The sequence below is a fragment of the Phoca vitulina genome, unplaced genomic scaffold (genome assembly GCF_004348235.1).
Source record: "Phoca vitulina isolate PV1807 unplaced genomic scaffold, GSC_HSeal_1.0 scaffold62, whole genome shotgun sequence".
NCBI lineage: Eukaryota > Metazoa > Chordata > Mammalia > Carnivora > Phocidae > Phoca > Phoca vitulina.
In genome coordinates, this window is record NW_022589765.1 from 6209979 (window position 1) to 6237805 (window position 27827).

General features: G+C 40.6%; 1 protein-coding gene across 1 annotated transcript; it reads left to right on the forward strand.

The window, feature by feature from the left end:
* Window positions 1-444: 444 nt before the first annotated feature.
* Window positions 445-25834, forward strand: NKAP (NFKB activating protein). The gene is made up of 9 exons (XM_032391422.1): window positions 445-957; window positions 3421-3501; window positions 12247-12317; window positions 12506-12649; window positions 14873-14936; window positions 16556-16665; window positions 16758-16833; window positions 17801-17950; window positions 22158-25834. The coding sequence occupies exons 1-9, from the start codon at window positions 572-574 to the stop codon at window positions 22330-22332; spliced, it is 1257 nt and encodes a 418-aa protein (XP_032247313.1). The 5' UTR covers window positions 445-571; the 3' UTR covers window positions 22333-25834.
* Window positions 25835-27827: the final 1993 nt, after the last annotated feature.

Sequence of the window (27827 nt, forward strand, 5' to 3'; positions counted from 1 at the left end):
CGATCCCAGGACTCCAGGATCATGACCTGAGCCGAAGGCAGTCGCTTAACCAACTGGGCCACCCAGGCGCCCCAATAAATAAAAATCTTAAAAAAAAAAAAAGAAAAAAGAAAAAAATTGTGGGGGGGGTGTGGGTGTACTCCTACACACAGCCACATACACACAAACATATATATATATGTAAAGTTACATTGGCTTTGTTATTCACACGGCCGCTCAGTGAAATGTCTCTGTCACCTATCGCCCCTCCCCTCAGGTATTTCAACTCGATGCTAAAGAAAGGACACGCCCTCTAGTCCAGTTTAGATTTGAGCCTCACTCGGGACCGGAAGGATGAGTGGATCCGGTTGCCCCACGGACTTCTTTATACCGATACACACATCCCCGTCCCGTAGGCAGGACCGCCTTGGTCGGGGGAAGGGATTTGCCGACGTACCCGGAACTGTTTCCAAGGTTTCCTCAGGTTCGGGCGGTGGCGCTACGGCGGGTTTGGGAGCCGAACCAACTGAGATCTTCCGAGGCTCGCGAGAGCGCCCCCTTCTCTAGCCGCTTAGGGGACCCAGCGGGCGCGATGGCTCCGGTGTCGGGTTCACGCAGCCCTGAGGGGGAGGCCTCGGGCTCCGGGGGGAAGCGTCGCAGTTCGTCGAGAAGCCCTAAGCCCAGCAAATCCGCCCGCTCCCCGCGGGGCCGTCGCTCGCGCTCGAGCTCTCGCTCGCACTCTTGCTCTCGGAATGGTCTCAGCCATCAGCCGGGCGGCTTCAGTCAGGGGTCCCGAAACCAGTCTTACCGATCCCGCTCGCGGTCACGCTCCCGGGAGCGGCCCTCTGCGCCGCGGGGCAACCCCTTCGCTTCAGCCTCCTCGACCGCGTATTATGGCGGCTACTCGCGCCCCTACGGGAGCGACAAGCCGTGGCCTAGCCTTCTGGACAAGGAGAGGGAGGAGAGCCTGCGGCAGAAGTGAGTGAGACGGGCACACCTTGTCTCGCGGGAGCCCACCCGACTTGGGAGTCTGACTTTTCGCTTTTTGCTCTCTGCCGAGCGCCCCTTTCTATCCCTTCGGTCCCACCCCAGCCCCCGCCCCCCACAACGCCTTTTTCCGCCCCTTTCTTCCCTTGGGTTTTCACTCATCCTCGGGCCCCTTCGTACCGCGCTCCGGTGTCCCCGCTACTACTTCTGCCTCCTGGCTTGGAGCGGTTCTGTCGGGAGCCCCAGACCTCCCCGAATTACAGTATTCGCTTGGTCGTGTCTTTATTATTTGGAAGCGTGCTGTCATTTCGCACTCGATTGAGCTCGTGGCAAAGAAGACACCTGTTTTATTGATCACCAGATTAGCAGTGCCTAGCACTTGGTAGGCGTACCACCACTGCTTGCTGAATGACCAGTCAGGTTTGAGGTGACAGGATGTGTACGGTGGAAATGTCGGGAAGGCTGGAGAGGAAGAGTTTAAATCCGAGGGGGAAAAAAACCCTCTGAGCCCAGATGATTGAATGTGGGAAAAGTGACCTGCTAAACTGTTGATTAAGCTACGTTGAAAAAGGTCTTGTTAAATGGTCTCAATTTGACCGTGAAAAACGAGGTCAGGGGTGAGATCAGGTGCCCTCTCATGAGTGAGTGTTGGAGTGGGAAAGTGGATAGTTTAAGAAGGAGCAAGGAAAAGGGTTATAATTATTGTCCTGTAAGTCTTAAAAGCTAATGCTTATTGAGTGTTAAATTCTGTCGGGCACTGTACTAGGTGCTTTACATGTCCTCTGTGTGTGTGTGTTTTTTAAGATTTTATTTATTTATTTGACAGAGCACAAGCAGGGGGAGCGGCAGGGAGAGGGAGAAGCAGGCTCCCGGCTGAGCAGGGAACCCGATGTGGGATCATGACCCCTGGGATCATGACCCCAACCCAAGGCAGACGCTTAACCAACTGAGCCACCCAGGCGCCCCTACATGTGCGCTGTGTTAAAAAAGAAATTTAAGAGTATCACAGGCATTGAGGGGCAGGTTAAGATTCCAAAGCTGGGAGATGTCTCCATAAATCTTTTTCTTCCAAGAATGGGAAGTAATAAAGGATAGCAATGAAGAGGAAAGGCTCCAGAATCGGAATGCCTGAATTTGAAGCCATGCTTTGCAGCCTCATAGTTGTGTGACCTTGAGCAAGTTTCTGAACTTCTCTGAGCTTTATTTCTAACCATTTAAAAGGGGATAAAATTGGCGCCAAGGCTTTTAGAGTTGTGATGATTTAGTTCCTGGAACAGAGTTAATAGTCCTTGAATGTTAGCTACTAGGGTTTCCTGAATGGAAGCAGAAACCATAAAAACAGTACGGAGTTAGGTTGGAGACCTACCTCTCCACAAATTAAATTTTTCAGAGTTACCTCCTGGCTGTGTTAGTCAAAAAGCAGCCAACTTCCTACTGGACAATCCTCATCAAAAGATGTCAGAACTTCTTGGATGAAATTTGCATTTGTACATTTAGAAGATGAATAGTTTATCTTAAGAGTACAGATGAAGCTGGGGGCAGCAGGGATGAGAACTTGACTGTTCTTACAGCCTGTCATACTTCCCCCTGCATATATATTACAAGTTGGGTTATAGGTATAACCCTTTTAGGCACTTCTTCAAGTGGGAAACCTGAGTCTAATTCTGCATGATTATAATACCTTTTCTCCCGAATAAAGAAGTAAAAAACAGTATATTAAAGCAATCAAACCAGCTTATTTTGTAAGGGTTTGGTGTGTGTGTGTTTTTTTAACAAATGGAATCACAAGCAGCTAAACTTTGAGGAATTGAGTCTTCGTTTTTTTGTATTTTGTTTGTGAGCAAAATTTAAAAAATCACAAACATAAATTTTTCGTGTCCTGCAAGAGTAGATAGAGAATATAGTCCTTTTCCAAAAAGAAACTAAAGGGAAAACGGAGAAAAAAAAACCCTGTATCTCATTGAGGACAGTTTTTATCAAATAAAACTTTTCTTTCATTTTCAGAGCTCTCTTTATTTTCTATTTCTAATGCTTCATTTTAATGTTCTTTATTAATTCCTAAGTTTCTGAAAACGGGTTTGACTAAATCAAAAGTAGAGACTGCTCTTTACTCTCATAAATGTGTGTAAACAAAGAAGTTATTTCCAAATATAAAACTTTGTGTCACATATTGTAGAAGACGAAATGAGCAGTTAGGAGCTATGTCACGCAAGAGGCAGAAGAGATGGACTTGATAGCCTTTGAGGCTGTATTTCTGGTCTGGCCTCAGGCTGTCTGTAGGCTGTACCATTTGATAGTACTATCAAGAACATCAAATTATAATGAGTATACTTAATTTATTAATTTAACTTTTAAAATAGGAAAATAGGACTTAAATGGACTCCTTTGAATTGATTATGTATTTAGGAGACAATTTAGCCATGGAATTATAATTTGTATGCCTATATCTTCTAGGAGATTAAGTGAGAGAGAGAGGATTGGAGAATTGGGAGCTCCTGAAGTATGGGGACTTTCTCCAAAGAATCCAGAACCAGAGTAAGTGATTAAAAAATACTTTTAAAAAATGTAACATTTGTTTAAATCCAGAGACTTGTCAAAATTTTTGTTAAATGAAGAACTTTTAAGTACAGCTCATGTTTTTTCTTCTTTTTTGTGATTTATGCTATTCTACCCCTTAGAATTTAAAAACATTGAACATACCTAACAATTAAAACATGTTGCTAGTGGATTTTAACATATTAAGTGTTCTTTTTTTAATTTATTTTTTAAAGATTTTATTTATTTATTTGACAGAGAGGTGGAGAGCACAAGTAGGGAGAGGGAGAAGCAGGCTCCCTGCTGAGCAGGGAGCCCGACTCAGGGCTCGATCCCAGGACCCTGGGATCATGACCTGACCCGAAGGCAGCCGTTTAACCGACTGAGCCACCCAGGCGCCCCTTAATTGTTCTTCTTAAATTGTAATTCATGGGGGTGCTAATTTCCTATTCATAGAAGGGTTCAGTATTAAGACAAATATATTTATATTATTTTGAAATGTTTTTTTCTCAGCCTAATAGCAGATTGAGTGTCAGGTGTTAGCCTTACAAAGGGATTTTTTTTTTTGAGGTACAATTGACAAACAACATGGATGGTAGAGTAGGGTTTTCTTATATATATTGGCAAATAGTGACAGTTTTACTTCTTTTTTTTTTTTTTAAAGATTTTATTTATTTATTTGAGAGAGAATGAGAGAGAGAGCACATGAGAGGGGGGAGGGTCAGAGGGAGAAGGAGACTCCCTGCTGAGCAGGGAGCCAGATGCGGGACTCGATCCCGGGACTTCATCCTGGGACTCCAGGATCATGACCTGAGCTGAAGGCAGTCGCTTAACCAACTGAGCCACCCAGGTGCCCCAGTTTTACTTCTTCTTTACCAATTTGGGTGCCTTTTATTTTTCTTGTCTGTGGCTAGGACTTCAGTATTATGTTGAATCAAAGTGGTGAGAATGGGCATCCTTGTCTTATTCCTGATCTTAGGGTGAAGCTTTCAGCTTTTTACTGTTGAGTGTGATGTTAGCTATGGGTTCGTCACATCTGGCCTTTCTTAAGTTGCCATGTGGTTTCTCTATATTTACTTTGTTGAAAGTTTGTATCTTATTTGGATGTTGCGTTTTTGTCAGATGCTGTTTCTGCATCTATTGAGATGATCATAGGATTTTTATCCTTTATTTTGTTAATGTGGTATATCCACATTGATTTGTGCATATTGAATTATCCTTGCATTTCTGGAATAATTTCAACTTTAGTATGGTGTATGATCTTTTTAATGTAGTATAAAATTTGGTTTGCTAATATTTTGTTGCAGAGTGCTCGCTTCGGCAGCACATATACTAATATTTTGTTGCAGATTTTTGCATCTACATACATCAGGGATATTGGCTTGTAACTTTTTTATTTGTGGTGTCTTTGGTTTTGGTATCAGGATACTGCTGGCCTCATAGAGTGAGTCTGTTCTTTCTTCAATTTTTGGAATTGTTTAAGAAGTATAGGTCTTAATTCATTAAATATTTGGTAGAATTTACCTGTGAAACCATCTGGTCCTGGAGTTTCTTTTGTTGGGAGTTTTTTGATTACTGAGTCAATTTCATTAGTAGTAATCAGTCTGTATTGTAATCTTCCTGATTTAGATGATTTATCTATTTCTTCTCAGTTGTTCCATTTGTTGGCACATAATTGTTCTTAGTAGTCTCTTATGATTTTTTTCTATTTCTGTAGTATTGGGTGTAACTTATCCCCTTTCATTTCTGATTTTATTTATATGGGCACTCTCTCTGTTTTTCTTGATGAATCTGGCTAAAGGTTTTTATCAATTTTATCTTGTCAAAGAACCAACTCTTCGTTTCATTGATCTTTTCTGTTGTCTTTTTAGTCTCTTTTTCATTTATTTTTTGCTCTGATCTTTATTATTTTCTTCCTTCTATTAACTTTGGGCTTTGTTCTTTTTCTAGTTCCTTTAGGTGTAAGATTAGATTGTTTATTTGAGATTTTTCTTGGTTCTTGAGTTGGGCCTGTATAAAACTTCCCTTGTAGAACTTCTTTTGCTGCATTTCATAGATTTTGTACTGTTGTGCTTCCATTTTCATTTGTCTCAGGGTAATTTTTGACTTCCTCTTTGATTTCTTCATTGACCCGTTGGTTGGTTGGTTGGTTGGTTATTTATTTATTTATTTTAAAGATTTTATTTATTCATTTGACAGAGAGAGACAGCGAGAGAGGGAACACAAGCAGGGGGAGTGGGAGAGGGAGAAGCAGGCTTCCCGCCGAGCAGGGATCCCAATGTGGGGCTCGATCCCAGGACCCCAGGATCATGACCCGAGCTGAAGCAGACGCTTAACGACTGAGCCACCCAGGCGCCCCTTTATTTATTTATTTTTAAAGATTTATTTGTTTAAGAGAGAGAGAGCATGCATGCACAAGTGGGAGGGTCAGAGGGAGAGGGAGAGAGGATCTCAAGCGGACTCCACACTGAGCACAGAGCCTGACATGGGGCTCGATCTCACCACTCTGAGATCATGACCTGAGTTGAAACCAAGAGTCAGACACTTAACCGACTGTGCCCCCCAGCACCCGGACCCATTGGTTGTTTAATTCCATGTTGTTTTGCCTTTATGTGTTTGTGTTTTTCCAGTTTTCTTGTAATTGATTTCTAGTTTCATACTGTTGTAGTCTGAAAAGATGCTTGATACGATTTCAGTCTTAAATTTATCAAGACTTGTCTTGTGGCCTAACATGGGATCAGTCCTGGAGAATATTCCATGTGCACTTGAAAAGAATGTGTATTCTGCTGTTTTTGGATAGAATGTTCTGTATATATCTGTTCAGTCCATCTGGTCTAGTCTGTTGGTCAAGGCCACTGTTTCCTTATTGATTTTCTGTCTGAATGATCAATCCATTCATGTAAGTGGGGTGTTAAGGTCTCTTACTATTATTGTATTACTGTCAATTTCTCTCTTCATGTCTGTTAATACTTGGTTTATGTATTAAGGTGCTCCTGTATTGGGTGCATAGGTATTTACAAATGTTATATCCTCTTGTTGGATTGATCCCTTTATCATATGTAATGTCCTTCGTGTCTTGTTACAGGCTTTGTTTTCTAGTCTGTTTTGTATGATATAAGTATTGCTACCCCAGCTTTTTGTTTGTTTTCATTTGCATGGAATATCTTTTTCCATCCCTTCAGTTTCAGTCTCTGTGTCTTTATATCTGAAGTGAGTCTCTTGTAGGCAGCATATAGATGGGTATTGTTTTTTTAAATTTATTCAGCTACTGTGTGTGTTTTGATTGGAGCACTTAGTAAGTTTACATTTAAAGTAATTATTTTTTTAAAGATTTATTTATTTATTTGACAGAGAGAGACACAGAGAGGGAGAGGGAACACAAGCAGGGGGAGTGGGAGAGGGAGAAGCAGGCTTCCCGCGGAGCAGGGAGCCCGATGTAGGGCTTGATCCCAGGACCCTGGGACCATGACCTGATCCGAAGGCAGACGCTTAACGACTGAGCCACCCAGGTGCCCATAAAGTAATTATTGATTAAAAAAAGTATTAATAGGTATGGACTTGTTGCCATTTTGTTGATTTTTTTTTTTAAAGATTTTATTTATTTGTCAGAGAGAGAGAGTGCACAAGCAGGGGGAGTGGTAGGCAGAGGGAGAAGCAGTCTCCCTGCTGAGCAAGGAGCCAGATGTGGGACTTGATCCCATGATGGGATCATGACCTGAGCCGGAGGCAGACGCTTAACCAACTGAGCCACCCAGGCATCCCTTTCTGATTGTTTTTGTAGTTCTTCTCTTGCTCTCTTCCCTTGAGATTTGGTGACTTTCCTTAGTGTTATGTTTGTTTTATTTTTTGTTTTTCTATTATAGGTATTTGGTCAGTGGTTACCATGAGGTTCATATATAACATTTTATGTATATAGCAATCCATTTTAAGTTAATGCCCACTTAAGTTCAGATGCATTCTAAAAGCTCTACATCATCCCCCCACCATGTTTTATGTTTTTGACATCATATTTTACATATTATTATTTTATGTTTCCATTGACTAATTATTGTGGGTCTAACTGATTTTATTGCTTTTTGTCTTTTTACCTTCATACTAGCTATGTAGGTGGTTGATCCACTACCTTTACTATATGTTTACGTTTACCAATGAGGTTTTTCCTTTCATAATTTTCCTTTTTTTTTAATGATTTTATTATAAGTAATCTCTACACCCAACATGGAGCTCCAACTCACAACCCCAAGTGCAAGAGTCATATGCTCCACTAACTGAGCCAGCCAAGCACCCCTCCTTTCATAATTTTCTTACTTGTAGTTATGATTTTTCTTTTCTACTTAAAATTAAGTCCCCTAAACATTTCTTGTAAGGCTGGTTTGGTATTGATGAGCTCCTTTAGCTTATGCTTGTCTGAGAAACTCCTTGTTTCTCCTTCACTTCTGAGTGATAACCTTGCTGGGTAGAGTAATCTTGGTTGTGAGTCTTTTTCGTTTTAGCACTTTGCATATATCATGCTGTTCTCTTCTGACCTATAAAGTTTCTGCTGAAAAACTAGCTTATAGACTTAGGGTTCCTTGGTATGTAACTAGTTGTTTTCCTTTTGCTGCTTTTAAGATTCTTTATCTCTTAACTCTTGACACTCTGATTATAATGTGTCTTGGTCACATATCTCAGCAGGGAGACTGCTTCTTGGTCACATATCTCAGCAGGGAGACTGCTTCTCCCTCTGCCTGACAGGCCTGGTTGCAGCTGGTGTGGGGATGCTGGTGTGTGGGGTTGGCCCTTGGCACAGCTGGCTATAAGGACTGGTTGTGAGCTGCATGAGCACTGTTGAGTAGGGCAGGCTTTTGGTGCAGCTGGCTGCAAAGTCCAGCTGCGACTGATGCAGACACTCTAGTGTGTAGGACTGGGCCTCCAGGGCAGGAGCCCTTGGGTGGAGGGTGTGCTGGTCCTGGCCAAAGATGCCTGCTAGGTATGGTGGGTAGGGAGCTGCTAGAGAGGAGTGCCAGGCCAGGGTGGACAGGTTGGGTGGGGTGAGTCTATGCAAGTAGTGATAGCACAGTAGATGGAGAGTGTCAGAAATGGCACCCGCCAGCACCGGACCAGCTAGATGTAAGAGAAGTAAAAAGAAAATGGGGCCTGCCAATGCTTCTTTCCCTGGAGAAGGTTCAGACAGATGCCTGCCCCTCCACACACACCCTAAACTTAGTCTCCTTGGATCTCCTTCACTTCTAACCTAGGTACTTTTCAAACTAATGCCTCTGCACTGGTGTGCCCTTCAAGAGGGAAGTCTCAATTTCCCACTGCCCTCTGGCTCTCCTGGACATAGGCCCCACTTGTTTTCAATGCCAGGCATTATGGGTGCTTGTCTTTCTGGTAGAGGTCCCTCAGGCTATGGAGGCTGATGTGGAACGCAGATCTCTTATTTCTCAGTGAGGGACTCTACAGTTACGATATCCCTTCTGCTGTTGGTCACCATGCCGAGGGTGTGGGTCCTGACTAGACTGTGTCTCTGCCCCTCCTACCCTTCTCATTGTGGCTTTTTCTTTATATCCTTAGTTACATATGATCTGTTCTGCTACTCTTCAGTTCATTCTCAGAGATAGTTGTTCTATATGTAGTTGTAGATTTTGGTGTATCTATGGAAGGAGGTGAGCTCAGGATTTTCCTACTCCACCATGTTGATACCCTCTCCTATACTACATTTTCTTCATCTCTTCATCCCTCCATAGACACTTGGGTTGTTTCCATATCTTGGCTATTGTAAATAATGTTGCAGTGAACATGGGAGTGCATACATCTTCAAGTTAGTGTTTTTGTTTTCTTTGGGTAAATACCCAGAGGTGGAATTGCTGGATCATATGGTAGTTATATATATATATTTTATTTTATTTTTTATTTATTTATTTTTTTTTTAAATGGGCATCTTTATTTTTTTTTTTTTAAAGATTTTATTTATTTATTTGAGAGAGAGAGAGAGAGCACATGAGAGGGGGGAGGGTCAGAGGGAGAGGCAGACTCCTTGCTGAGCAGGGAGCCCGATGCGGGACTCGATCCCGGGACTCCAGGATCATGACCTGAGCCGAAGGCAGTCGCTTAACCAACTGAGCCACCCAGGCGCCCCTATATATATATATTTTAAAGATTTTATTTATTTGACAGAGAGAGAGAGAGAGTATAAGCAAGCAGAGAGGCAGGCAGAGGGAGAGGGAGAAGCAGGCTCTCCGCTGAGCAGGGAGCCTGATGTGGGGCTCGATCCCAGGACCCTGGGATCATGACCTGAGCTGAAGGCAGCCGCTCAATCGACTGAGCCACCCAGGTGCCCCAGTAGTTATATTTTTAATTTTTAAGGAACCTCCATACAGTTTTCCATAGTGGCTATACCAATTTACATTCCCACCTACAGTGTGTAAGGGTTCCCTTTCCTCCACATCTTCACCAACACTTGTTATTTCTTGTCTTTTTGAGAATGGCCATTCTAACAGGTGAGTTATTATCTCTTTTTGATTTTGATTTACATTTCCCTGATGATTAGTGATATTGAACATTTTTTCATATAGTGGTTACCCATTTATATGTCTTTGGAAAATGTCTATTCAGATCCTCTGCCTTCTTTTTTTTTTGAGAGAGAGAGAGAGAGAGCATGGTGCGCGAGGGGAGGTGGGGGGCTGCAGAGGAAGAGAGAGAATCTTAAGTAGGCTTCACATTCAGCGCGGAGCTCGAAGCGGACTCCGTCTCACGACTCTGAGATCATGACCTGAGCCAAAATCAAGAGACGGATGCTTAACTGACTGAGGCATCCATGTGCCCCATTACCTTTGTTTTTTTTTTTTTTTAAAGACTTTATTTATTTGACAGAGAGAGATAACGAGAAAGAGAGCACAAGGAGGGGGAGCTACAGGCAGAGGGAGAGGGAGAAGCAGCTCCCTGCTGAGCAAGGAGCCCCATGTGGGGCTCGATCCCAGGACCCTGGGATCATGACCTGAGCCGAAGGCAGTGGCTTAACTAACTGAGCCACCCAGGTGCCCTGGTTTTTAGATTTCCCATTAAAAACAAATGTAACAGGGGGCGCCTGGGTATATTCTTTACTCCTCTTTTTTTCTTTACTCCTTTGTCATAGCTTGGTTTCCTGTATATGCATAGGTTTATTTTGGGCTCTTTATTCTGTTCCCAAAGGGATTTTTTTTTTTTTAAATGAATATACCAATACAGTTTCATTTATTTTCTTTTTATATTTTATTTTTAAGTAATCTTTATACCCAACATGGGGCTCAGACTTAAAACCCCAAGATCAGGAGTCTCATGCTCCACCAACTGAGGCAGCCAGGTGCTCCTAGTTAGTTTTCTTGTATTAAATAGTATCTGAAGGCCTAATTCTTTTTTTTCATATTTTTTTTCCTTTGGTACCGTGCATAAGGTTCTTCTTCCCTCTCTAAGTCTACTTTGAGTTGAAACAATGTGCTTGACAGATATACTTGTGTTTTGTGACAGGGTGATAGAATTATTATTTGAAACTTGTTCTTATAGATACCTTTGAAAATGATCAGAGAATCTGAACTGAAAGAATGAGATGGAAGGAACACTACAAATAATTTTCTAGGCAATACCTAAATTACTCCAGATGTTGTCTTCAGATTAAAAGATTATATGATATGAAAATTCCTCTTCTAAACTATTTTTTAAAGATTTATTTATTTTTTAATATATTCTTTAAAGTATTTATTTATTCATGGGAGAGAGAGAGAAGCAGGGTCCCCGCAGAGTGAGAGCCCAGTGCGGGGCTCGATCCCAGGACCCCAGGATCATGACCTGAGCCAAAGGCAGACGCCCAACCGACTGAGGCCACCCAGGCACCCCAAAGATTTATTTATTTTAAGAGAGAGCAAGTGGGAGGGGCAGAGGGAGAGGGAGCAGACTCCCCGCTGAGCGTGGAGCTGGATGTAGGGCTCCATCCCAGGACTCTGAGATCATGACCTGAGCCAAAACCAAGAGTCAGCCGTTCAACTGACTGAGCCACCCAGCCACCCCATCCTCTTCTAAACTATTATAGAATTTTAATAGTACTCATTTTCAGAATTATCTATAATAGAAAGAAATCTCTTTATATGGTAGTGTGTTAGGTTCTTCTTGCTCTGGGGACAGAACGGTTGCTGCTCTACCATATGCCCTTTATACACATAGAATAAAGTGAGGTCTTCCTTTGGTCTTCTTATCTCTTGTTTTTTCTTTTTTTTTAAAAAAAAAAGATTTTTTTATTCATTTGAGACACAGATCAGAGAGAGAGAGAGCATGAGCAGGGGGAGAGGCAGAGGGAGAGGGAGAAGCAGACTCCCTGCTGAGCCAGGAGCCCGACACGGGGCTCGATCACAGCACCCCAGGACCACGACCCAAGCCGAAGGCAGACACTCAACCATCTGAGCCACCCAGGCGCCCCTCTTGTTTTTTCCATCTTTCCTTATGGTTCTGTACATTTGCCCTGTGGCTTCTTCTGAAAATTTACCCATTGCTTTTAGTTTGAATAGTGTTTTGTAAATTCTAAAGCATTATGCAAATGTAAATGATTATTATATTATTTTGAAGGTGGTAGACCCTCGAACTATACCTTTACAAAGTTATTCCAGTGTTTGCTTTTAATTGTTCTTGGACAATTGGTGTCATTACTGAAATTTTTTGATTCTATATTTTTATACTCCATGATTCACATTTTATCACTTTTCTGATTCTTACAACCATCTTCTTTAAATTCAGCTCTGATGAACACACACCAGTAGAGGATGATGAGCCAAAGAAAAGCACCACTTCAGCTTCTACTTCAGAAGGTATTTTTTTTAAATACTACAGAGCTGCTGTATTGAGAAGTTGAAAAAAATGTTTATAAATAGTCGAACGATAGACTTTGCTTGTACTAAGTTGCCTGTCATCTGTTCTTTTTCAGTATTTCAAATACAATAAAATTGATGATCGTAATACTTGTTAGAAGTTAATTTGATATTTGTACTTTATGTAGAAGAGAAGAAGAAGAAGAAGAGGAAGTCTAGTCGTTCGAAAGAAAGGTCCAAGAAAAAGAGAAAGAAAAAATCCTCTAAAAGAAAACACAAGAAGTATTCTGATGACAGCGACAGTGACTCTGACTGTGACTCAGACTCCAGCGGTAAGAAGGCCGGCATCACTCTGCAAGCCTGGCTTCAGAACTCATTTTACTTCGTAAAACTGATTTCAGGGGCAGGTTAAACCACAAGAACGGTAGCCAAGAGTCGTGGAGCACTCGCTGACTTTGTGCCAGGCACCGCGCTGAGTGCTCGGTGTTCGTCAGTGCTGTTTAATCCCCACGTCGTAACTCCAGACTACATCGTAGAGCTGGGGGATTGGGGCGCAGAGCAGCTTGCGATACCGCACTCAGGCTCACACAGCTGAGATTCAGACCCGAGCGGTGTGACCCCAGATGGGTGGTGTCTAGCCGTACAAGGCACGTGGCAGCGAACCGAGGTGGGGTCCGGCCGGGAGACGTGTGGCAGCAAAGCGAGCCGTACAGGGCTGCATCAGCCCTGGGGAGCAGCTCTCTTGCGTCATTCTCCCACTCAGTGGGCACCTCTGCGCCATTTTCGAAAAGGCACACCACAAAGGACCCCCCCTCTTCAGGCTGGCAGCTGATTAGGGAAGACACCCCCCGTGGGGTGGTGCCTCACAGAAAGCCACCTTTTTGTGCCTTCTCCTGGCTGATGATTGACAGAGGGTGCCACCTCTGGGGACACATTACATAAAGGTGTCTTTTCCTCTGATGTCACCTGGGTTTCCTGGCTCCTGTTGTTACTTTTCTTCCTCACTGCGGAAGAGTGAACTACCTTTTTTTTTAGAGAGAGAGTGTGCAGGTGTGCAAGTGGGGGGAGGGACAGACGGAGAGAATCTCAAGTTGACTCCTCACTGAGCATGGAGCCTGAAACAGGGCTGATCCCACAACCCATGAGATCATGACCTGAGTTGAAATGAAGAGTCAGACGCTTAACTGACTGAGCCACCCAGGTGCCCCTGAGTGAACTTTCTTAGAGCACCAATGTGAGCACATCTGTCCCCTACTTAAAAATCCTTCAGAAGCTCTCTGTAGCCTTCAGGGTAAAGTTCAGACCCTGAGTGATCCCTCTCTAATCACACATGCCCCGTCACTCTTGCACCATCCTCTGTAACCAAAGAACTACTGTCTGGCTCCTCAGTCTTCCATGTTCTTTCTCTTGCTTCTGTTACTTGATACGGAGAGTCCATCTGCCTACAAGGCCAATCTCTCCCTGCATGCGGCTTGGCTTACTCACTTCAACAACGGGCATGCAGTACTTTTGTAATAAAACTGATTTTTAAAAAGAACTAGCTTGGGGCACCTGGGTGGCTCAGTCAGTTAAGCGTCTGCCTTTGGCTCAGGTTATGATCCCGGGGTCCTGGGATCAAGCCCCAGTTGGGCTCCCTGCTCAGCCAGGAGTCTGATTCTCCCTCTCCCTCTGCCCTTCCCCCCCCCACTCGTGCTTGCTTGCTCTCTCTCCCTCAAATAAATAAATAAATAAATAAATCTTAAAAAAGAACTAGCTTAAGAGTCACCATTCCTTAACCACCCTCCCCAAACCAGCCTGATAATGAGACTTCTCTGTATGCCCAGAGCACCCCATGCTTGCTTGTATCACTCCAAATTCTGTTTATCTCTTTACCTCTGTCTCCTCCATTAGACTGAGCTCCTAGAAAGCATGTCCCTGGCCCCAAACACATAGGGTTTTTTTCTTTTTTCATTGTGAAAATACTCAAACATTAGGAAGTAAGGAGAATAGTATAATACTATATATATCATTTAGATTTTAACAATTTTTAGTATTTTGACAGTTGCTTTAAAGATTTTATTTGCTAGAGAGAGCAAGAGCGAGAGAGAGAGCACACACAAGCAGGGGGAGCAGCAGGCAGAGGGAGGAGCAGACTCCCTGCCGAGCAGGGAGCCCCATGTGGGACTCGATCCCAGGACCCTGAGCCACCCAGATGTCCCTTGACGGTTGCTTTAAGTATCATTTTTTTTTGCTGAGATATTCAAAGTAAATTAGAAATATCATACTGCCACCCTAAAGATTTCTGTATACATCTCTAAAAAACAAGGACATTTTCCTACTTACTCCTATTATCTCACCCAATAAAATTAATAATAATACTCTGCATCACTGAAGACTTAGTATAACTTTAATTTCTGTGTCCCTGGAGCCTAGCACATATCCTGATAGGAGCAATAAATGTTTGAATTAATTAATTTCTCTGTAACAACAAATAGGGCAATAGGATATTTACTCAAAATTACTGGGGTTTTAGAGTTTAATTTTTGTTTTTAATTAAAATGTGCTTTAATTTGCAGATGAAGATACAAAAAGAAGAGCAAAGAAAGCCAAGAAAAAGGAAAAGAAGAAGAAACATAGATCGTCAGTTTTCTTTCCAATTTTTATCTTGGAAAAGTTAAAATATATATAAAATTACATAAAATAAAGTAATTAAGTAAATAATGATAAATAAAATAGTGTAGTGATCCCCCATGTAACCATCACCCAGCTTAATAACTTTAACTCTTGGACAGTCTTCACTGCCCCCCCCATTATTTCAAAACCAATCCCAGATATCATTTTGTCCATAAACCAGCATGTTTCTCTAAAAGATAGGCATTCCTTTATAAAAATCATAACCACAATAGTGTTATCATGCCTAATATATTTAGCAATAATTCCTCAATTCTCAGCAGGTTTTTATGTAGTTTATTTAAATCTGGATCCAAATAATGCCCATAAATTGTGATTCGTTGATATGTCCCTTGTATCTCTTTAAATTAGTTGGTTCCCCTTCCCTTTTTGTTCTTGCAATATTTTTGTTAAAGAAACCAAATCATTTACCTGTAGAGTTTCCTGCAGTATAGATTTTGCTGATTATATTTAATTTTTTTATTTCTTTATTTTTAAAGATTTTATTTTTAAGTAATCTCTACACCTAATGTGGGGCTCAATCAGGACCCCAAGATCAAGAGTCACATGCTCCACTGTTTGAGCCAGCCAGACGCCACTGACTGTATTTTTATGGTGTGCTTTTAACATGTTCTTTGTCTTCTCTATTTCTTGTATATTGATAGTAAGGTCCAGAGACTTGATGAGGTACAGATTTGAGTCTTTGGCACACATACTTCATAGGTGGTGCTGTGTACTTCGTCAGGAGGCAGATAATATCTGGTTGTCTCCTTTTGTCATATTAATAGCCATGGATGGTCATTCCCTAGATCCCTTGTTTCATTAGGGATTGCAAAGTGGTGATAGTCTCATTCTGGCTTTCTTTCTTGGTTTTTTTTTCTGGCTTGCTTTCTTCATTTATTAGGTAGGATAATTCTATAAGAGAAACCTACCCTCATCAACTGTTTGTTTACTCTGAAGTACAGTTTGTACAGGAAAGGCAGGTTATTTTTTTTAACTTTTTTTGTTCTGTGAGTTTTCAGAATAATGAGTTGGACTTTTTTTAGTATCATTATGAACCCAAGGATTCAAACATATTTGATGTATTTTAATCCATTACACTTCAGATTATTGATGCTCAAATTGGTAAGAGCTGTTTTTTATTTTTATTTTTTTTAAAGATTTTGTTTATTTGACAGAGAGAGCACAAGTAGGCAGAGAGGCAGGCAGAGGGAGAGGGAGAAACAGGCTCTCTGCTGAGCAGGGAGCCCAACGTGGGGCTCGATCCCAGGACCCTAGGATCATGACATGAGCCGAAGGCAGACGCTTAACCAACTGAGCCACCCAGGTGCCCCAAGAGCTGTTTTTTTAACTGCTTTATTATCTTTTTGCAACATGAGAACTGTATTTCATTGTCCCCTTGAGGGATCTTTTTTATAGTGAAACATGATTTGGTTAAATAAGTTAAAAGATCTTTTAATTAAAATTCTCTAAAAATTTTAATCAGCTGAGAACTTAAATCATTTTCATCAGTCTTTCATTGCCTTAAAAAAAGAGATTCCCTTTAATGTGGGACTATTAAGCGTATTTGTATCAAATTATAATTACAGGAAGAAATACAAGAAAAAGAAGTCTAAGAAGAGTAGAAAAGATTCCAGTGATTCAAGCTCTAAAGATTCCCAGGAAGAGTTTCTGGAGAATCCCTGGAAAGATCGATCAAGTAGGTTCTTCTGGTAGACTTTGACTCAGAACAGATAAAAAATTAAATGATTAGTCAAAATGTGAATCTGTTTCTGAACATCTTTCCTGCAGAGCCTGAAGAACCCTCAGATTTAATTGGCCCAGAGGCTCCAAAAACACTTGCCTCTCAGGATGATAAACCTTTGAAGTAAGTAACAGTGTATTTTAAATATCTAAGGTACAACCCTAACTTGCCTTTCCAACTATATCTCCCTCTATGCCCTTATTTACATGCCAGGTTCCAAGTGAGCTGAACTAAAACTTCCCTGTATTTACTGTGCACTTGTTCACCTTATGTCTTCTGCCAACATGCCTTCACTTCTTTTCCCTGCCCTTGTTTCTTCATTACTCCCAATTTCTTCCTGCTAAAATCCTTACTATCTTTCAAAGCTCTTTTCAAAAGGAGGGGTCATGTGCTGATTCCCAGGACCTTCCCTCCATGAGTAGATGGGATTCCTACCCCTCTTTAATCCTCTAGTCCTCACAGTATTTTCTCTTTCTTTTGTGCAATGTTTTATATGTTCTACATTGTATTGCAGTTATGTCCCCATCAGTATATAAATTCCATAAGAACAGAGATTATTTTTGTATTATAAGCTTTGAGTTTAGTAGGTATTCAAGATGCTGTCAGTGAATTGACTGAAGGGATGATAGTTTTTAAAGTTCTCTCGAATGAAAGTTAATAGGTAATTGTTACTGTATAGCATTACCGGTTGTAAGTCTAAAAATTATGTTAATTTGAGATATATTATTTCTCTTTTTTTTTTGAAAGGGAAAAAGGGAAAAGGAATTCACCGGAGGCAGAAGCCATAAAGGCGCTGCCTGTAGGGATAAATGATCCGTAATTGTAAACCATGAGTCTAGACTCACTAACGTCAGTTCTTTTGTTCTTCCAAAGCATCTCTGTATTCCTGGGTTAGTTATATAGGTCAGAGTGCAATGTTCACTAATTAAAGTAATTCACACTGGGCTTCCGAGCATGCTGCCACTCAGCAACTGTTATTTGTGCTGTTTTCTGAGAGAAAATCTTTTTGTGCTCTCTTCAGATGATGAGCTTTTTGTAATGATGAGCTTTTTATTAATGAACCTTTTCTGAATTCTGAATTACTTTGTAGCTATGGCCATGCGCTGTTACCTGGTGAGGGTGCAGCTATGGCTGAATATGTAAAAGCAGGGAAACGTATCCCAAGAAGAGGTGAAATTGGCTTGACAAGTGAAGAAATTGCATCATTTGAATGCTCGGGTTATGTAATGAGTGGTAGCAGGTAAGTTATTGGCATCAAGGTCAGTTTCCATGATTAGATCTTTTCCTTTCTCAATACCAGCATTATATTTTGGTAATTGATTTTCATTAAGTGATCATTCCTAATGAAAAGTAGAGTATAAATTTTGGTTTAATATTGCTTTTATTGGGATAAACATGGTTGTCTAAAATTCCAAGTATGTGTGCAACTCAGCCTCAAAATCAGCTATCTTTCCAACTTGAAAGAATCAGTCTTTCCAATGTCCTTTCCTAGTTTGTATTTTGGTACCGATAGTTTGTCTTCTGGAGGATATAGTTAATTCAGTTATTTATCACTGCCCCATGAGGAATGTGGCATTCTAGTAGTAGGAAATCATTTTCATGAGACAGTGTTTCCTGTTTTCTGAGTTTGCTCCAACTATAGAGTCAGAGAATGTGGACTCTCTAATCTGTGGACTCTGAGAATTAAGAGCAGAAAAGGATTATGATAGCATGGGGAAATGAATATAAAATTGTGGAAGATGGGGCGCCTGGGTGGCTCAGTCGTTAAGCGTCTGCCTTCGGCTCAGGTCATGATCCCAGGGTCCTGGGATCGAGCCCCACATCGGGCTCCCTGCTCTGCGGGAAGCCTGCTTCTCCCTCTCCCACTCCCCCTGCTTGTGTTCCCTGTCTCGCTGTGTCTCTCTCTGTCAAATAAATAAAAATAAAATCTTAAAATAAAATAAAATAGTGGAAGAAAAAGCAAAGTACCAGGAAGAATGAGGAGAGTGAACTAATAGGGCATCAGTACCAAGATCAAACTGAATTTTGGATTTTTTAAAACTTTATAAATTTTTTAAAGTAGGTACATATTTTAAAATAAAGTTGGAGGCAGATATTTGCAAAACCCCTGAATCACCTCCAGAATCTTAGAATTCAGAGGACCAGCACAATAATACAAAAAGAAATGAGAGTCATAAACATTGGAAAGGAGGATATAACTCATTTTTTGTGAATGATGTGATTTTTTTTTACATAGAAAATCCTAAGGAATCTTCAGATGATTCTGAATAATAGAAGGGTTTAATAAATGGTTGGATATGAGGTTAATACATGAAAGTCAATTGCATTTCTATATATCAGGAAACAGGAATGTAATTACATAAAAAGAAAACAACATTTATAATAGTATCAGAGAATATGAAGGATTTAGGAATAAATCTTAACAAAAAATGTCCAAGACCTCTACAGGGAAAACTAGAAAACATTAAGAGACATTAAAGGGGTGCCTGGGTGGTTCAGTCGGTTAAGCATCTGACTCTTGGTTTCAGGTCAGGTCATGATCTCAGGGTTGTGAGATTGAGCCCTGCGTTGGGCTCCACACTCAGTGGGAAGTCTGCCTGAGATTCTTTCCCTCTCCCTCTGCCCCTCCCCCCGCCCCCCCCACTCACTCTCTCTCTCTCTCTCTCTCTCTCAAATAAATAAGTGAATCTTTTAAAAAAGACATTAAAGAAGGCTTAAATGGAGAGATACCATGTTCACATAGGAAGGCAATATATAAAGTTGTCAGTTCTCCCCAAATTGATCTGTATATTCAGTGTAGTTCCAATCAAACTCACAGCAGAGTTTTATGTGAAACTTAATAAGATGGTTCTCATTTTTTAAGATTTTATTTATTTATTTGACAGAGACAGAGACAGCACAAGCAGCGGGAGCAGCAAAGGGAGTAAGAGAAGCAGGCTTTCCGTTGTGCAGGGAGCCTGCACAGGGCCTGTTCCCAGGACCCTGGGAGCATGACCTGAGCCGAAGGCAGATGTGTAACCGACTGAGCCACCCAGGCGCCCCAATAAGATGGTTCTAAAATATATGTTAGACTAGAGGGGCCAAGAATAGCCCAGTCACCTTTGAAGAAGAATAGGAAGATGAGATTTGCCCTACCAAATATGAGGACTTATTATGAAGCTTACAGAACTTTAGAAAGTACAGGAGAACAAATGAATTGTTCAGTGGGATAAAATATGAAGCTCGGGGGCAGAGCCATACATGCGTAAACTTAGTTAGGTAAAAGAGATTACATGTCAGATCATTGGGGAAAGAAGGACCTATTCAGTGAATGGAGCAGGAGAAAAATGGTTATCCATTTGGAAAAAGATGAAAGTAGAACCCTGCATCACCATATTTAAAAATCAGTGCAACTAGGGGTACCTGGCTGGCTCACTAGAGCATGCAACTCTAGATCTCAGGGTTGTGAGTTCAAGCCCCACGCTGAGTGTGGAGCCTACTTAAAAAAAATTTTTTTTTAATTAAGAAAAAATCAGTGCAGCAAGAATAAGGACTTAAATGTCAAAAAACAACTTTTTTTTAAAAAGATTTTATTTTTTTTTATTTGACAGAGAGAGATAGCGAGAGCAGGAACACAAGCAGGGGGAGTGGGAGAGAGAGAAGCAGGCTTCCTGCCGAGCAGGGAGCCCGATGTGGGGCTCGATCCCAGGACCCTAAGATCATGACCTGAGCCGAAGGCAGACATTTAACGCCTGAGCCACCCAGGCGCCCTCAAAAACAACTTTCAACACTCTTAGTGTAAAATATAAGTAGATATCTAACAGATCTTGGGGTAGTAAAGTGTTTCTTAAGGAAGACTCCAAAAAATGTATTAATCATAAAATAGTGATAATTTGCCTAAGTTAAAAGAAACAACTTTTGGGCGCCTGGGTGGCTCAGTTGGTTAAGCGACTGCCTTCGGCTCAGGTCATGATCCTGGAGTCCCTGGATCGAGTCCCGCATCGGGCTCCCTGCTCGGCAGGGAGTCTGCTTCTCCCTCTGACCCTCCCTCCTCTCATGTGCTTGCTCTCTCATTCTCTCTCTCTCAAATAAATAAATAAATAAAAATCTTTAAAAAAAAAAAAAAAAAAAAGAAACAACTTTTGTTCATCAAAAGACATCTTAAAATAAGTAAAAAGACAAATTTTAAGCTGGGATAAGATCTTACAACTGATAGTATTGAGAATATTTAAAGAATACATACAATCCGAACAAAAAATGGGAAAATGACACAAACAAGCATTTGTTAGAAGAAAAATATATGGCCTACCCATACATAAAAAGATGTTCATTATCATTGGAAATGGAAATCAAGAACATGCTGAAATACCATTTTACATCTATTTGATAGACAGAAGTTCAGAGTTCTAACAGTACCAAGCATTGGAGAAGATGTAGATCTACAGGATCGCTTAAATACTGCTAGTGGTGATATAAATTGGTACAATGATTGGAAGGCAGTCTGACATCATCTTGGAAAGTTGAGCATTCGTAAGCTTTATGTCCCAGCAGCTCCATTCCTAGATACCCAAGAGAAAATCTTTCCCATGTACTAGGAGACGTTACATAGATGTTTTACAACATTGTTCACATAGCACTTTGTGTTCCAAATAAACTCTATTCACTGTGCCTTGAGCAACCTTAAATACATTGTCATCTCCTTGTCTTTCCATCCTGCTGCTCCCCCACTTTCACACTAATCTTAAATGATTCTCCCTCTTTTCCTTACTCAGTTTTCTCTATTTTTCTAGGCATAGGTCAAGCCTTATATATCGAACTGACTTTGTAGGATTGGGTTACATAAACGTAAAAGAGTTTCATGGAGTTTTCCCTCTAACTTAGCAGACCTTTTGAAGATAATGTAATAGTTTCTCTCTGCCCCCTATACTTTCCTGAATTAGCCCTTGTGATAAATCTCTTCTTGGAGCTGCTACTGGATTCTAAGGAAGTTAAATCCACTCACAAAACTCATCAAATTCTATTATAGTATTAGACCTGGTCCTTTTGGTTGTATGATAAGTTAGAACCATGAGGAAGTTCTGCCTGACTGATGACAACTTAAACCTTTCTTCTGTACTACTGTCAATTCCCCAAAGGCAAATTCCACATATCACGTAGGAAGATTAATAATTTGCTAGTTTCTGGTTGTTTTAGTAGAAACAACAGAACTAGACTTATGCCCTTAGTAATTGAAATTAATAACATTCATGATGTTGACAGAACATCAGATCATTATTTGAGTACTGAAAATGAATCAAAGGATACATTGGCAGATAAAGTAAATGATCTTTTGAAAATCCAACCCATTACCAAAACAATTTCTATTTGTCAGTTTTTTAAATAGAACAGTCTGTATTAAGAAGGATTAGTGAGGAAGTACTATGAGAAAAATTACTGAGAAATTAAGCAAAAAATAAAATTATCTCCAGGCATCGCCGAATGGAGGCCGTGCGACTGCGGAAAGAGAACCAGATCTATAGTGCTGATGAGAAGAGAGCCCTGGCGTCCTTTAACCAAGAAGAGAGGCGAAAGAGAGAAAACAAGATTCTGGCCAGTTTTCGAGAGATGGTATACAGAAAAACTAAAGGGAAAGATGACAAATAAGGATTTTCTGATTGTTCAGCAGACATTTTTAACAAAAAAAGAAAGTCTGGGTTCCACATATACATACAAAAAGATTACTATGATCTGAAAAAGCTTTACAGTGCTACTGTGCCTTCTATTTAATTCTTTCAGTCCTTCAATAAAAAGCTGCTTATTGATATAATTTTAGCAAGTTCTTTGGGTTATTTTTGGATTGACCATAATAACTTTCTGGTTTAAAAATCCAAATTACGAATGAAATCATACTGTACTTGGGGAGGTGGCATTGAGAGAAAGTGTCAGTAAGATGTGAAACTTAACTCTCACACCATGGGACAGTGCTACTATTAGCTCTACATGATGCCTGTCCCCCGCTCCCACCCCAACTGAACTTGTGGGAAATCATCATTCCTCTATGTTGAATGTGTTATAAATGGACTTGATAGAAACATACAGGAGGCCACTTTTGTTAACAAGGCGAAGGCATTGCTGAAAAAAGCAAATCTGGAATTTGAAAATCGACTTGTATAATATATAGTCTGCCCTGGAAATAATGTATTTTGGTTTTAGTCCCTACGTCTACCACACATCCAACAAACAAGCCAAAAACCAAACTAACCCACAGACTTATTGAGTTGAAAATGTGAACGTTAGTGTTTTAAGTTCTTAAAAGGTTACTTAAAAATGGTTCTTCAAATATAAAATACTGGGAAGTGTACTGTTGTGCCAATGTAAGTAGATTATTTCCATCTAAGCTATGCTTAGATTGTTATTTGAATACTGGAAATGAATGGGAGTCAACTATGGTTAGGAGTTTAATAGGGAAAAATATATTGAAGCATTGGTTTTAATTTAGTTGTTTTATAAGGATGAAATTAAAATGATATTAAACGTATTTTAAGTCTGTCCTTTATGTAATAAGCATATTTCATTTTAAACATTGTTAAACGTTTCATTTTATTTTTTATATCTGTCATTCAGTTTAACTTTGTATAGAACTCCTCACTTTATCACCTTTTTATGGCTACTATTGACTTTTAAGTTTGAGAGAAATGGAAAATTCTGGGACTAGCAGTTCATGATCTTTTTTCTTCCCATTATTTTGTTCAGTTTGAGTTGTTAGGTCACAAGAGTGAAAGGAAAGGGGACAGTAGAAGTTTTGGCTGTTTTTGTTAAGGTTGTTTTGAGCTGTGTTATTATGTGTCTAGAATAAATCTAAATTACCTGGGGGATGGGGAAGTTCTAACTCTGTGGTCATAAAATGCTCTCTCTTCTTGTAATAGTTTAAAGTGTTTTTTTCCAAAGTTTTAAAATAAGGCAGTCATATTTCAAAGTATAGATAAAAAGTTTTACTATTTAACATATGTTCTAGGAAAGTGTCTACCTTTAACCCACAACTAAGGAACTAAACCATTTGGCGTGTAGCAACATTTATGACTCCTGAAGATGAAGTGATTTCTGTTTATCATCATTGCCGCCTAACCTGATCAATATCTTGTTTCCTAAAGGTAAAAGGAAGCTAGGTTCCAAATTTATGAGTTGTAATCCATCTACTTCCCTGTGTAATAAAATCTAAATTTATAGTCCCTATTTAAGAATTCTGTTCTCTAAGAACATTATTTTTTGTTATTGATTCCTAGAGGCTGAATGAATTTGCACTCTTATTTTCAGTAGGCAGAGCAGTTTAAATGCAACAACTCTGTGATAGAGGATTATTGTGGGTTTTTATTGGATTCTCCTGTGTCCTCCACAGAGTAGATAGTCAGTAAATGAAAGAAAACATATTAAGGTATTTCAGAACTTTGTCATTTCTTTCATCAGGGTTTGTTCAGGAAAGATCTGCCAAAGAACAGCTTCAGTAGCATGTTTTTTGGGAAAGAGGAGGGTAGAATAAAAGGGCTAAAAGTATTTTGAGCTCATGAGAGTTACTGCTTCAAACTGTGTTGAGTCATCTGAGCCGTAAGTCCAACAGGAGGGCTGTTGTATTTGAAATTCATGTTTTGTTCTTCAGGAAGACTTACCTAGTTTTCCACTTCCTTGCCTATTGTTCTGATAAGATTTTCCCTTCTTTTATGTTTGTTGCACAAATGTAACACTTAAAAGAAGAAGAAAGAAAAATTAACCACAGTCTTAGCACATCAATTGTCTTTCGTATTCTGTGTTCCCTTCCAGTGCTTGTCTGCATAAATATGTATTCTGATATACCTGTACGTAATCACCCATAATGTAATCTTGTCTTTGGTGTTTTAAACCTTTGCAGTCAGACAAGACAGCCTCACAGGGATGGTAGGAACAAGTGATGATCTGGTGTGAGGATGGAAAGACCAGAAATAAGTAAGCGTGGCAATTGCCTCCTGTTTTGAAGCCACCCTGCTGCCATCATGGTTGTGATGCTGTGTGGTACGCAGCGCGCCCAGTTTCAGAGTATCGGAGTGTAGTATTAGTTAACAGTGAGGCTTAACTCACAGTAAGTGAAGGGGCCTGTGAGTAGGGAAATCTTTAGACTGGTTATATTATGAGCTATAGAACTGTTGCCATTTTTCTTTTCCCCAGTTATGCCCATTAAAGAGGTGTGTCTACTAGAGAATTAGGCTCAGATGGGGGAACAAGCAGCCAAGTATCATTCTCAGTCTGACAGGTGAATTTTAGGAAATCTCTAAACTTGGCTTCTGTACCTGTAAGACTCAAGTAAGACTCAAGTGATGTAGACAGTGATGGGAAAAACCACTTAGAAATGGAAAACAACTTACTGGTTACTCTGCTAATGTGATGGAAATTGCCAAATGGAAAATGAATGAATGCAAAAAAAAAAAAAAATACAGCTGGATTGTTTGCCACAAGTTTATTATTCAATAAATTTTCTGTGGTTTGATGTGCAGTATCGTATTTTTAATACATTCTGATTAGAAGTCCAATCCTAAAACATTCTGTAAGAATTAGACACAATTGAATTAGAAGGAAATTGACTCCATTAAAATATTTTTGGCCTCGATAATATCCCTCAGCCGTTTTTCTTGAAAGCGAGTCATTCCTGGTCTGCAGAGGAAGAAAAACAAACATATGAAAACTTTTTAACATAAAACACTGAGCCAGGGATTCCCTGTTTATTCTGTTACATTCCTAGTGAGTAAGAAGTCTTTTGAGGGTGGGGAGCAAAGGTTGTCTCTATTCCATAGGCCCAATCAGTAAAAGGATTAATGAGTTTATATGTAAAGATTCTCTAAAAGAGCTGCTGTACAAATAAAAGATTATTATATAGGACTTAATTCCATGTGACTGAAGTTTCCCATAGAAACAATAGACATGACCCACTTTGCCCCCACCATCCTTTAGCAGTTAATCCTCAAGTTTCTAATTACTGAAAAATGAGACATTAAAAAATTTTTTCTAGAACAATGGCAGAATCCTTTCAGCCCATCCTAATGGGGTGGGTGGGCCAAAGAAGGAAAGTGACCATTACATGAGTTATCTGTGGCTATGCGCCCGCTAGGTTCCTAGGGTGTGATGACCTTTGCCCACCACCCTTTTAAAAATAAGTCTCCAGGGGCATCTCGGTGGCTCGGTCAGTAGAGCATGTGACTCTTGATCTCAGGGCCATGAGTTCTAGCCCCATGTTGGGCATAGAGATCACACACACACACACACACAAAAAGTCTCCAAATGTTCATTACCTGTGAACTAACGAAAGGCCCTCAAAGATATAAAAGACCTCAATGGGCATATCCTAAGAGAGAAAAGGATAACTGTTAGCTTATACCAATCATACCAACTCGTAATTCCTTCCATCCCTACACTTGTCCATATGTATACTCTTAAGTTTCTAGAATTCATCCTCCTTACTGGAATGTCTATAGGTGGTAGTTCTTTGTCACTTCAAATCTCTGTTCCCCAAAAGATCTTTTTGGCAACAAATACCTGAAGAATCTCTGTAAAATTGGAAACAAGTCAGGAAAGGCTTGTGCTCCTCATGAATAGTCATTTACCTTCTTTTTATGTTCCACTCTACTCGATGGACAGTATTTACCTCTTAGGAGTAGGATAAGAATGAAATAATATAGATAAACACGGTTTGAAAACATTTTTAAAGCAGCATAAAAGTGGAGGTTGTAATATTGTCTCAGGGGTCTCCACCCATGCTCCCTTCCAAAATTATATGTGGAATTCAGAGCAAGAGCCCTTCTCCTAAGCCCTCAATGTACAGTCTCTGGTCATGGTCTTGCTTACCTCCAGCAGCCTCACTTTCCAATCTCCAACCTTGCCAGTTAGCAAGACAGCTGATGGCAGGATAGATGACCAGGAGGAGTGAGAGCTCCACGTATTTTACCTTTTTACATGATTCCAGGTTCAAATACATAAGTTTGTAGTAGGATAGGATAAATATAAGACAGAGTTGGCTCACCGTGTAGTCCTCTGTGAAGCTCTGGAGGCAGACCAAGCCTCAGGTAACTTCTGTGACAGAATGGGCAGCAAGGGGGAAAATAACGTGTGTATGTCTGCTGTATTCCAGGCACTATGCTTGGGACCAGACCTGCTCCTCTGATGACCCAAACCCTGGATTTGTGGATGTTATTTGGATTCCTTTCACACAAGCTATCAACATACTTCATATTCCTGGTCTACCTGGTTGGCTACACACAGTCATTCCTTCAAGTATTTATTGAGTGCCTATTACTTGCCAGGCCTCATTTTACAGCAGAACAAAAATTCCTGCCTTTGTGGAGCTTATATTCTGGTAGGGGGAACAGACAATAACAAGATAATAAGTTACATAGACTATCAGAAGGTAATAAAGTGTTAGGGAGAAAAAGCAAAAGCATGGAGGAAAGAATAAAAGTGTGACGTAGGAGGTGAGAGCAGGATGTGCACATACCTAGGGGAGAGTTTTCCAGTCAGAGGGAACAGCAGGTGCAGAGGCCCTGAGGTGGGACTCTACCTGGATTATTAAAGAGTCGCAAGATCACAGCTGGAGGAGAGGGAGGGAGGGAGGAGGAGGAGGAGGAGGAAAGCAGAGATAGCAAGAGACCAGGTCACGCAAGGGCCTACCAGGCCCTCACTACTCAAAGTGTACTCTGTGGGCAGGCACACACCTGGGAGCACCACCTGGGAGCTTCTTAGCAATGCAGAATCTCAGGCCCCACCCCAGACCTGCTGAATCAGAATCTTCCTTTCAACAAGATCTGCAATTAATGTGCATGCACTTTGAAGTTAGAGAAACACGTTGGAACATTTTAAACAGAGCGGAGTGACATAAGTTCATTTTATCAGGCTCACTCTGGCTGGTGGCTGCTATTTTGAAAAGATACACAATGAGGGCAAGGGTGGAAGCAGAGCGACCAGTTAGGAGGCTATTGAAATGATCTTGGTAAGAGATGATGGTGTCTTGTACCAAGGTGGTAGAAGTGGAGTGGTAAGAAATTGTTGGATTCAGGACCTATTTTTGAAGATAGGGCCAATAGGATTGCTAATATGTTGGGTGAGGGATGTGAGTCAAGGATGATGCCAAGGATTTGGGCCAT

Excerpts from the sequence above, each read along its gene's own strand:
- NKAP (XM_032391422.1), top strand. The coding sequence starts at position 572 with ATGGCTCCGGTGTCGGGTTCACGCAGCCCTGAGGGGGAGGCCTCGGGC. Across the intron at positions 12,318-12,505 it reads TTCAGCTTCTACTTCAGAAG|AAGAGAAGAAGAAGAAGAAG; the intron begins GTATTTTTTTTA and ends TACTTTATGTAG. Across the intron at positions 12,650-14,872 it reads CTGTGACTCAGACTCCAGCG|ATGAAGATACAAAAAGAAGA; the intron begins GTAAGAAGGCCG and ends TTTAATTTGCAG.